This window comes from Saccoglossus kowalevskii, chromosome 1 (assembly GCF_978046115.1).
Source record: "Saccoglossus kowalevskii chromosome 1, keSacKowa6.1, whole genome shotgun sequence".
Classification (NCBI taxonomy): domain Eukaryota; kingdom Metazoa; phylum Hemichordata; class Enteropneusta; family Harrimaniidae; genus Saccoglossus; species Saccoglossus kowalevskii.
This window is the reverse complement of record NC_140641.1, coordinates 45,313,174-45,325,431: the sequence shown is the minus strand read 5'-3', so window position 1 is coordinate 45,325,431 and position 12,258 is coordinate 45,313,174. Positions and strand designations below refer to the sequence as shown.

Sequence of the window (12,258 nt, the reverse complement as noted above, 5' to 3'; positions counted from 1 at the left end):
CTTACCGACTGGTCCAAATGGTTTCTTTCGAAATCTTCTCCTATGGTAAAGTTCATCAATTTCTTTCAGCAGGCCAGGTACCCAGTTTCCAAATAAGCTTAATCTGTTGTTTCTACTTGATTGTAATGTTTTCAGACGACGTTGTAGATTATCAATAGTTGTTTTACAGTCAGTCTCTCTTGTCCTGCATAAATAAATAGTTATTTATAATTATGATACAGTGAACTGTGACATACTGGCATGACAGTTGATCAATACCATGAAGAGCCAGGTTATCTAAGAATATCTGAGGTCATTGCACTTTGTCACCTGATTAAGCCAGAATACATTAAGATATTAAATCTCTTCCAAGATTTTGGCAGATCATGTAAAAAACACAGTTAAACTACACATGGCTTGCCCTGTTTATGTAAGGTTCACACACAAAAACGTCCCTTCACTTCATTACTGACAAGCTGATAAAAGCAGCATGATTCCTTCATTGTAGGAAATGCAATTTTTATGATAATCAAATAAAGCTTAAAAAGAACTCCCATGTGCGAAGAAATATTGGAGATACATTAAAATTAATTCAAAATTTAAGATTTGCTTTTCAACTAATTTTTGTCTGCTATTTGATGCATAACATGAAAAACATGTGATTCACATTATCAAAATTTATAATACAAAAAATACATTTGATATTTCATCCATGGTTTTTAGTCTAATTAGTTCCAGAGCATCTCTGCTGTGAATTCAATTTAAATCTGATTTTTTTAGATATCAGAAATGGGCTAATAAAGTGATATCAGTGCTGAAAATTAATATGCACTGATTTTAACCCTACACCCAATGGTGCCACAGTGGTGGTGTTGTCAACCCAATGGTGCCACAGTGGTGGTGTTGTCAACCCAATGGTGCCACAGTGGTGGTGTTGTCAACCCAATGGTGCCACAGTAGTGTTGTTGTCAACCCAATGGTGCCAAAGTAGTGTTGTTGTCAACCCAATGGTGCCACAGTAGTGTTGTTGTCAACCCAATGGTGCCACAGTAGTGTTGTTGTCAACCCAATGGTGCCACAGTAGTGTTGTTGTCAACCCAATGGTGCCACAGTAGTGTTGTTGTCAACCCAATGGTGCCACAGTAGTGTTGTTGTCAACCCAATGGTGCCACAGTAGTGTTGTTGTCAACCCAATGGTGCCACAGTAGTGTTGTCAACCCAATGGTGCCACAGTAGTGTTGTTGTCAACCCAATGGTGCCACAGTAGTGTTGTTGTCAAACAATGGTGCCACAGTAGTGTTGTTGTCAACCCAATGGTGCCACAGTAGTGTTGTTGTCAACCCAATGGTGCCACAGTAGTGTTGTCAAACCAATGGTGCCACAGTAGTGTTGTTGTCAACCCAATGGTGCCACAGTAGTGTTGTTGTCAACCCAATGGTGCCACAGTAGTGTTGTTGTCAACCCAATGGTGCTACAGTGTTGTTGTCAAACAATGGTGCCACAGTAGTGTTGTTGTCAACCCAATGGTGCCACAGTAGTGTTGTTGTCAACCCAATGGTGCCACAGTAGTGTTGTTGTCAACCCAATGGTGCCACAGTAGTGTTGTCAACGCAATGGTGCCACAGTAGTGTTGTCGTCAACCCAATGGTGCCACAGTAGTGTTGTTGTCAACCCAATGGTGCCACAGTAGTGTTGTTGTCAACCCAATGGTGCCACAGTAGTATTGTTGTCAACCCAATGGTGCCACAGTGGTGGTGTTGTCAACCCAATGGTGCCAAGTAGTGTTGTTGTCAAACCAATGGTGCCAAAGTAGTGTCAATGTCAACCCAATGGTGCCACAGTAGTGTCGTTGTCAATCCAATGGTGCCACAGTAGTGTTGTTGTCAACCCAATGGTGCCACAGTAGTGTCGTTGTCAATCCAATGGTGCCACAGTGGTGCTGTTGTCAACCCAATGGTGCCACAGTAGTGTTGTTGTCAACCCAATGGTGCCACAGTAGTGTTGTTGTCAACCCAATGGTGCCACAGTAGTGTTGTTGTCAACCCAATGGTGCCACAGTAGTGTTGTTGTCAACCCAATGGTGCCACAGTAGTGTTGTTGTCAACCCAATGGTGCCACAGTAGTGTTGTTGTCAACCCAATGGTGCCACAGTAGTGTTGTTGTCAACCCAATGGTGCCACAGTAGTGTTGTTGTCCAACCAATGGTGCCACAGTAGTGTTGTCCAACCAATGGTGCCACAGTAGTGTTGTTTCATTGATTATGTCAACCCAATGGTGCCACAGTAGTGTTGTTGTCAACCCAATGGTGCCACAGTAGTGTTGTTGTCAACCCAATGGTGCCACAGTAGTGTTGTTGACCAACCAATGTTGCCACAGTAGTGTTGTTTCATTGATAATGTCAACCCAATGGTGCCACAGTAGTGTTGTTGTCAACCCAATGGTGCCACAGTAGTGTTGTTGTCAACCCAATGGTGCCACAGTAGTGTTGTTGTCAACCCAATGGTGCCACAGTAGTGTTGTTGTCAACCCAATGGTGCCACAGTAGTGTTGTGGTCAACCCAATGGTGCCACAGTAGTGTTGTTGTCAACCCAATGGTGCCACAGTAGTGTTGTTGTCAACCCAATGGTGCCACAGTAGTGTTGTTGTCAACCCAATGGTGCCACAGTAGTGTTGTTGTCAACCCAATGGTGCCACAGTAGTGTTGTTGTCAACCCAATGGTGCCACAGTGTTGTTGTCAACCCAATGGTGCCACAGTAGTGTTGTTGTCCAACCAATGGTGCCACAGTAGTGTTGTCCAACCAATGGTGCCACAGTAGTGTTGTTTCATTGATTATGTCAACCCAATGGTGCCACAGTAGTGTTGTTGTCAACCCAATGGTGCCACAGTAGTGTTGTTGTCAACCCAATGGTGCCACAGTAGTGTTGTTGACCAACCAATGTTGCCACAGTAGTGTTGTTTCATTGATTATGTCAACCCAATGGTGCCACAGTAGTATTGTTGTCAACCCAATGGTGCCACAGTAGTGTTGTCAATCCAATGGTGCCACAGTAGTGTTGTTGTCAACCCAATGGTGCCACAGTAGTGTCGTTGTCAATCCAATGGTGCCACAGTGGTGCTGTTGTCAACCCAATGGTGCCACAGTAGTGTTGTTGTCAACCCAATGGTGCCACAGTAGTGTTGTTGTCAACCCAATGGTGCCACAGTAGTGTTGTTGTCAACCCAATGGTGCCACAGTAGTGTTGTTGTCAACCCAATGGTGCCACAGTAGTGTTGTTGTCAACCCAATGGTGCCACAGTAGTGTTGTTGTCAACCCAATGGTGCCACAGTAGTGTTGTTGTCCAACCAATGGTGCCACAGTAGTGTTGTCCAACCAATGGTGCCACAGTAGTGTTGTTTCATTGATTATGTCAACCCAATGGTGCCACAGTAGTGTTGTTGTCAACCCAATGGTGCCACAGTAGTGTTGTTGTCAACCCAATGGTGCCACAGTAGTGTTGTTGACCAACCAATGTTGCCACAGTAGTGTTGTTTCATTGATAATGTCAACCCAATGGTGCCACAGTAGTGTTGTTGTCAACCCAATGGTGCCACAGTAGTGTTGTTGTCAACCCAATGGTGCCACAGTAGTGTTGTTGTCAACCCAATGGTGCCACAGTAGTGTTGTTGTCAACCCAATGGTGCCACAGTAGTGTTGTGGTCAACCCAATGGTGCCACAGTAGTGTTGTTGTCAACCCAATGGTGCCACAGTAGTGTTGTTGTCAACCCAATGGTGCCACAGTAGTGTTGTTGTCAACCCAATGGTGCCACAGTAGTGTTGTTGTCAACCCAATGGTGCCACAGTAGTGTTGTTGTCAACCCAATGGTGCCACAGTGTTGTTGTCAACCCAATGGTGCCACAGTAGTGTTGTTGTCCAACCAATGGTGCCACAGTAGTGTTGTCCAACCAATGGTGCCACAGTAGTGTTGTTTCATTGATTATGTCAACCCAATGGTGCCACAGTAGTGTTGTTGTCAACCCAATGGTGCCACAGTAGTGTTGTTGTCAACCCAATGGTGCCACAGTAGTGTTGTTGACCAACCAATGTTGCCACAGTAGTGTTGTTTCATTGATTATGTCAACCCAATGGTGCCACAGTAGTGTTGTTGTCAACCCAATGGTGCCACAGTAGTGTTGTCAACCCAATGGTGCCACAGTAGTGTTGTTGTCAACCCATAGGTGCCACAGTAGTGTTGTTGTCAACCCAATGGTGCCACAGTAGTGTTGTTGTCAACCCAATGGTGCCACAGTAGTGTTGTTGACCAACCAATGGTGCCACAGTAGTATTGTTGTCCAACCAATGGTGCCAGAGTAGTGTTGTTTCATTGATTTTTATGTCAACCCAATGATGCCACAATAGTGTTGTTTCATGTATATCACAGAAGAGTTTTGTGTATTATGCCAACCCGATGTTTCCATGGAGTTGTTTTGTTTCAGAGATTATAATGCCAACCTCCATCTCCTAACAGTTGCATCTTATAATGTTAACAGCATTATATTTAATGAATATCAAAGATATGTGTAATGCGCTTACTTGACAGAATAAGATTGCTCTTTTGCATGATTGATAGCCTTATTAAATTGGTCTAACTGGTGGTCATTTGTTGCTTGTTGTGCCATCAACTTGTCCAACTGTTCTACCAACAACATTATCTGTTTCTCTCTTTCTTGTCGTTCTGCTTCATAGTCTTGTTGAGCACTGTTAAAAAACAATAAGAATATAAAGTGAATGCTAAAACCAGTCAGTAGTGATCAACTTGCTAAGGTGAATGTTAAAGCCAGTCAGTAGTGATCAACATGCTAAGGTGAATGTTAAAGCCAGTCAGTAGTAATCAACTTGCCAAGGTGAATGCTAAAGCCAGTCAGTAGAGATCAACATGCCAAGGTGAATGCTAATGCCAGTCAGTAGTGATCAACATGCCAAGGTGAATGCTAAAGCCAGTCAGTAGTGATCAACATGCTAAGGTGAATGTTAAAGCCAGTCAGTAGTGATCAACTTGCCAAGGTGAATGCTAAAGCCAGTCAGTAGTGATCAACATGCCAAGGTGAATGCTAAAGCCAGTCAGTAGTAATCAACTTGCCAAGGTGAATGCTAAAGCCAGTCAGTAGTGATCAACATGCTAAGGTGAATGTTAAAGCCAGTCAGTAGTAATCAACTTGCCAAGGTGAATGCTAAAGCCAGTCAGTAGTGATCAACTTGCCAAGGTGAATGCTAATGCCAGTCAGCAGTGATCAACATGCCAAGGTGAATGCTAAAGCCAGTCACTAGTGATCAACTTGCCAAGGTGAATGCTAAAGCCAGTCAGTAGTGATCAACTTGCCAAGGTGAATGCTAATGCCAATCAGTAGTGATCAACATGCCAAGGTGAATGCTAAAGCCAGTCAGTAGTGATCAACATGCCAAGGTGAATGCTAAAACCAGTCAGTAGTGATCAACTTGCCAAGGTGAATGCTAAAACCAATCAGTAGTGATCAACTTGCCAAGGTGAATGCTAAAACCAATCAGTAGTGATCAATTTGCTATGGTGAATGCTAAAACCAGTCAGTAGTGATCAACTTGCCAAGGTGAATGCTAAAACCAGTCAGTAGTGATCAACTTGCCAAGGTGAATGCTAAAACCAGTCAGTAGTGATCAACTTGCCAAGGTGAATGCTAAAACCAATCAGTAGTGATCAACTTGCCAAGGTGAATGCTAAAACCAATCAGTAGTGATCAACTTGCTATGGTGAATGCTAAAACCAGTCAGTAGTGATCAACTTGCCAAGGTGAATGCTAAAACCAGTCAGTAGTGATCAACTTGCCAAGGTGAATGTTACAACAAGTCAGTAGTGATCAACTTGCCAAGGTGAATGTTACAACAAGTCAGTAGTGATCAACATGCCAAGGTGAATGCTAAAACCAGTCAGTGGTGATCAACTTGCCAAGGTGAATGCTAATGCCAGTCAGCAGTGATCAACATGCCAAGGTGAATGCTAAAGCCAGTCAGCAGTGATCAACATGCTAAGGTGAATGTTAAAGCCAGTCAGTAGTAATCAACTTGCTAAGGTGAATGCTAAAGCCAGTCAGTAGTGATCAACTTGCCAAGGTGAATGCTAATGCCAATCAGTAGTGATCAACATGCCAAGGTGAATGCTAAAGCCAGTCAGTAGTGATCAACATGCCAAGGTGAATGCTAAAACCAGTCAGTAGTGATCAACTTGCCAAGGTGAATGCTAAAACCAATCAGTAGTGATCAACTTGCCAAGGTGAATGCTAAAACCAATCAGTAGTGATCAACTTGCTATGGTGAATGCTAAAACCAGTCAGTAGTGATCAACTTGCCAAGGTGAATGCTAAAACCAGTCAGTAGTGATCAACTTGCCAAGGTGAATGCTAAAACCAGTCAGTAGTGACCAACTTGCCAAGGTGAATGCTAAAACCAGTCAGTAGTGATCAACTTGCCAAGGTGAATGCTAAAACCAGTCAGTAGTGATCAACATGCCAAGGTGAATGCTTAAACCTGTCAGTAGTGATCAACTTGCCAAGGTGAATGTTACAACAAGTCAGTAGTGATCAACATGCCAAGGTGAATGTTAAAACCAGTCAGTAGTGATCAACATGCCGAGGTGAATGCTAATACCAATCAGTAGTGATCAACATGCCAAGGTGAATGTTACAACAAGTCAGTAGTGATCAACATGCCAAGGTGAATGTTAAAACCAGTCAGTAGTGATCAACTTGCCAAGGTGAATGTTACAACAAGTCAGTAGTGATCAACTTGCCAAGGTGAATGTTACAACAAGTCAGTAGTGATCAACATGCCAAGGTGAATGCTAAAACCAGTCAGTAGTGATCAACTTGCCAAGGTGAATGCTAATGCCAATCAGTAGTGATCAACATGCCAAGGTGAATGCTAAAACCAGTCAGTAGTGATCAACATGCCAAGGTGAATGCTAAAACCAGTCAGTATGTTGTACATTTCCGGCAGCATTCAGGTGCCCTCAAAACAAATTATGAGAAGGTAGCCTTTTTAGCTTGGTTGAACCACTATATTGACGTGTTTAATATTGCATTGGTATTGGAAGCCATGCACTCATGACAGTGTTAGTTGAACTAGAGTGAATACTTGCTTTGACTTTGGTGTGAAACAGTAAAATATAATATATGCAAAATTATAACAACCTTGAAATAATAATATGAATCAATGTGTAAGATGGTAAAAATAAGCTTACGTATTTCTCATTTCATTGATTCTCTCTTCCAATTGTTGTTTGTCTTTTTCAATGTTTTTCAGTTGGTTGTGTATTTTTCTGACATCATTCTGAAAAAAAGGAACATTTTCGTTATTACTAAAAATTCTTGAAAGTGCAATCACTTAGCACAGATTTGTTCCAAACATTCAAATACATATAAAACAAGTCATGTATGGCACAGTCCTCATTAGTTAGCGAATTTAAGATATATAGTTTTGTTTATAGTCATGTAGTTGGAATATAAACATGTCAGGTTTATGATTATTATGATTATTTAACATTAAAATGATTGACATTTGTATCTGGTCTTCAAACAAGTACTTATCCATATTGAGAGACATTGCTCTGGAGCAGCATTAATTAATTAAAAACATAGTTGAACTCTGGTGACCTTGCAATTTGTTATATATTATTCCCTTTATCATAGTTTGTTTCAATATAAACATGCATTGTCATAATTAATTTTGAATTTTGAACAAACAGTGGGGAATCAGTCTACAAAATGTCCTCAATAGATGTAAATATCTTACAAAAACATTGGTACCTAATTTGTTTAATTATTTTAAGGGACATAATGTCCAGCTTTATTCAAAGTAATTCAGATTTTTTAGTTTAAAAACTAATGCCTCATCGCAAAAAAAAAAAGTGCTGCACATAGACGTGAATAGATTCATAAAACATGCAAGATAACAGAAAATCTTAGCTGGCTTTTGCCAAAGTATTTTGTACAGGTGTATGTCAAAAACTAATGATTCACTGTGTCAAATATGAACAGCCTTATTATATTCATTGTGTGACTACTATATTTTTTGTAAAAGTATAAAAAAACACCCTCTAGGAATAACTATCATGTTGCAAGCTCTGCTTTGTATGCAAATCAACTTAAATCGTTAGTTGGTGTCCAGTGGAGAGAAAGTCAACAGTACTGTTGCCTCCTGAGAATCTACATCTTCAAACACTGCAATCTTTGTTTTTGAAATGGGATTTAAATTAGTCTTATAAAGCTATATCATTCTGTTCTAATAGCTGAAACAAATTCCTGTGAATTTTCATTTGTCGAATGAACTGTTTGTCAAATACAGAATACATATATTTTAAATACAATTGTGGATGCAACGTTTTGCTTTTTATGTATTTTTTTATGTATTGTTTCTTTGAACTAAACAGATTTTCTATTGGCTTCAAATCTTGATCAAAAGTTTAGCACCCAATTCATAGGAGTGCTTATATTGATTTTCTGACATCTTGTTTTCTGTAAAGATTTTATTGGTAGGTTTCCATATTCCCATGGGATTTGGGAGATACATTACCAAGGATATTATTACAAGATAAATGATTTGCTTCATTGAACACATACAACAATGCATATTTCCACTGAGATCAGTGACCTCTGATGCGTATCACCAGTGATCAATCAAGTGGAAAGTCAAAATATTTTATCAGATTTTCTCAATTTTTGCATGATATTTTCATACAGGACATATGTTGTTCAAACTTTGTACTGATGAATAAGTTTGAAATAGAATTAATAAAGTTATTGTGCACACAATAACAATTATTAACGAGGACGACGATGACGCCGGACAGAAATCTTTTCCTTAATACACCTTTCCCTTCCATCTTTGATGGTACGGGCAAGGTAACAAAATCAGCCATTTTGAATACATGTATATATCTATGATGTATAATGAATATATGAAATTTGAACATAATTAGTCAAAGAATGTCAGAGATATGGCTGTAGAAGCCCAATCATTAAAACAAAATGGCCGCCAGTCAACCATTTTGAATCCGATCTGAAAAATAAAATGACATGCATCAGGAACCCGTAATGTCTAATGTATGTTATATATTTGAACAAAATCCATCCAGAAATGCCAGAAATGCTTGATATTTGATGATTTTTTAGCACAAAAATGGCCACCTTTCAGCCATTTTGAATAGGATCGTCAAACCAATATATCTGTATATCTATGACAAGATGATCAATAAATATTTAAAATTTGAACATAATCAGTCAAAGCAAGTCAGAGATATGGGTCTAGAACCACATTCATTAAAACAAAATGGCCGCCAGTCAGCCATTTTGAATCTTATCTGAAAAATAAAATGACGTGCATCAAGGTCTAATAATGTCTAATGTATGTATCAGGTTTGAACAAAATCCATCTGTAAACAGCCAAGAAATGCTTGATTTTGATGATTTTTCAGTACAAAAATAGCCGCATTTCAGCCATCTTGAATCAGATCAAGAAATAAATTGATGTGCATATGTATAATATTATGTATGACGTATGTATGAAGTTTGAATGTAATCGGTCCAGACATGTCTAAGATTTAGGTTCGGATGCACAGTATCATTCACTTGATTGAAAATGTCAGTATTAGCCATCATCAGCAGATAGCTTTGTCCTTGAAAACCTGGATAGAGAGGTTATTATAAGAGAATACCACAAAGTATGCACAAAGATAGCATGGTGATCATATTGGCTGACATGTGGCAGAGGTCAATGAATTCCTGTTATGCCTCACTGCATATTATTAATATTAATTAACATTTCCCCCTGCTTGTAGTAATAATTTAATAAGATAAAAGCCTGAAATGGAAACAAACAATGTTTTGCGCTGCACAAATGTTTGCATTCAGTGACAAGACTGTTTTTATCATGCACTGCATAGCGTTTCTGTGTATTCTGTTTGCATTCAGTGACAAGACTGTTTTTATCATGCACTGCATAGCGTTTCTGTGTATTCTGTTTGCATTCAGTGACAAGACTGTTTTTATCATGCACTGCACAGCGTTTCTGTGTATTCTTTGGTGTCAGAGGTATAAAATTATCTATATTTATTAATTGTCTCACCTGAACAGTTTTCAATTTTTTCTTTTGTTCTTGTAGTTCATTTGTTGCTTCTTTGTGTTCAGGTTGAATTTCCTTTACTGACTCACTGAGTGCATTAAGCTCATCTTGAATGGCTTTCCATCTACTGGAACATCGATCAGCTTTTTCCTGTAAAAACAAACAATAACATTGTGTATAAATCAATTTCTGGCTGCACAGGCCTTTCTAGCATAGCATACTAGGACACTACACAATTCTAACATGATACATCCAGTCCAGTCTCATTAATATAAATCCAACTTAACTTTGTTAGTATGCATGTGTGAGTGTGTTGAAAGCAAGCAATATCAAGCACATAATTATATATGACCCCTTGACCCCACATATTAATACTGTAATTCCCCGAGTATACGGTAAGCCCAGGAGCCTGAACACGTAAAATCGAGAAAATTATAGGGTAGGCTTATACTCAAGGACCCCCTCAGAAAAGAAAAATTTTTTTGGGGAGGTGTGTAAAATTGTAACCATCTTTCCAATTATCCAAATTACATTTTTCGTTCACAGCGCCGGTCTCGGAGAAATATTACGTCTTTTTGATTTCTATGACACTTTTTACAATGAAGAAACATACACACATTTTATTACAATACGATTTACATACCGTCTGAATTTACGATGCAAAAATGGATAAGGTCTGTGGGAAAACAGTCAAAGGCAAGATCTTTATCATTATCTTCATTGTACAGAAACTCTCGATACAAAGCAATTTCCGCCATAGTGTTTTGCATCATGACTTGACCTGAACAACTTCCTTTGACCTAACAGGTCACGTCTTTCGTTAACCAATCTAAATGCTGTGTCATACAGACGAAGTTTTCCGATTATTGAAGAAGTAATTTTTTCAACACAATGCGGAAGTGAAAACAGTGATTTTTTTCCCTAAAGCTGTTGATTCGCCAGGTTTCCAGGTTTCACGACTTGACAATCACATTTTTGGCGTTTCTAAAAGTACTACTCAAAAGGAGTATGGATTACTTCAATATTGCAACATCAGGGCTCATCCTGTGTAAATAACAGAATAGAAAATGTGCGAACCATGTTCCTCACCTTCGCTGGCCTGAAATTAATGCGAGTTTTCTTGTAAAAGCAGGAACCAAACTACCGTACCACTCACGATTATTATGCAATGAAATACACTTTTTACATGCATATTTTAATAAATGTCGTTGATGCCCGGTAAAAGCACAATGGACCTATACTCGGGGATGCCCTCAACTTGTTAAATGTCTAAAAACAGAGAGGAGAGGCTTATGCTCTGGGAAGTACAGTATATGATCAGGGTGGTGACTTATTTGGTAAGTTCATGCATTAGAAATGGATAAAAAAGCACATATACACATATGGGTTTAATTTATACATGTAGTATGATTTCTTTATTAAAAATAAATCGTCCACATTCTCAGATTGAGCTTTGCCTTCGACAGAAACTTTGTGTGTAGCATGTCTTTTTACCAATGCCAGAACTACCCCCAACTGGCCTCAAATTCAAAGACCGAGAAGTACTAAAGTCTTGACTTGACACCGCCGCCACCACCTTGAGTCAGGTGATATGATGAGCTCCGCTTGACAAAAGTAGACAGCGGAGCTAAAAAAAAAATAACATGCACCTATAACCCAATATATATTATCATCACACCAACATGATGTTTGACCCTAGTCTTTGACCCTAAATTAACCGTCCCTGTTTTTGAATGGTGTCCAAACAGGAATTAACAAAGTAAATACATTTGATTATACATCTTCGGTTTGCATTTATTCCAAAGCATCAGTTTAATTTAAATTCTAATCTAATCACTTTTTAAGATAATGGTGAAACAGTCGCACAGAAATACAGACAGACGTCTAGATATACAGGCAAGTAACTGCACAAATTGCCAGATGGTTTTTGGAGGACACCAATTGCTTTAGAACCGGGAAAATGATATTTCCATTGAAATGTTGACACAATATTTAATGTGCAAGAGTCTTAAAGACGAACCACCCAGCAAACGCAAGCAGGCAAACACCTTTGTCAACACATTCGTTTGGTTCAGTGATGTACAGATCGATAGTTTAACGTAAAACTACGATGATTGGCTGGTGGTACCACTACAGAAATAAACAAG

At 39.3% G+C, this 12,258-nt stretch overlaps 1 protein-coding gene across 3 annotated transcripts in view; it reads right to left on the bottom strand.

The window, feature by feature from the left end:
* The window catches only part of LOC100375430 (structural maintenance of chromosomes protein 6-like), a 128,138-nt gene that overhangs the window by 81,603 nt on the left and 34,277 nt on the right, over positions 1-12,258 (bottom strand). For all 3 annotated transcript variants that reach the window (XM_085502548.1, XM_085502557.1, XM_085502563.1), the window contains exons 10-13: positions 10,115-10,261; positions 7,233-7,321; positions 4,556-4,720; positions 6-184 (exon numbers count right to left, since the gene is read on the bottom strand). In XM_085502548.1, coding sequence (XP_085358674.1) covers positions 6-184; positions 4,556-4,720; positions 7,233-7,321; positions 10,115-10,261 — 580 coding nt within the window. The remainder of the gene's footprint in view (positions 1-5; positions 185-4,555; positions 4,721-7,232; positions 7,322-10,114; positions 10,262-12,258) is intronic.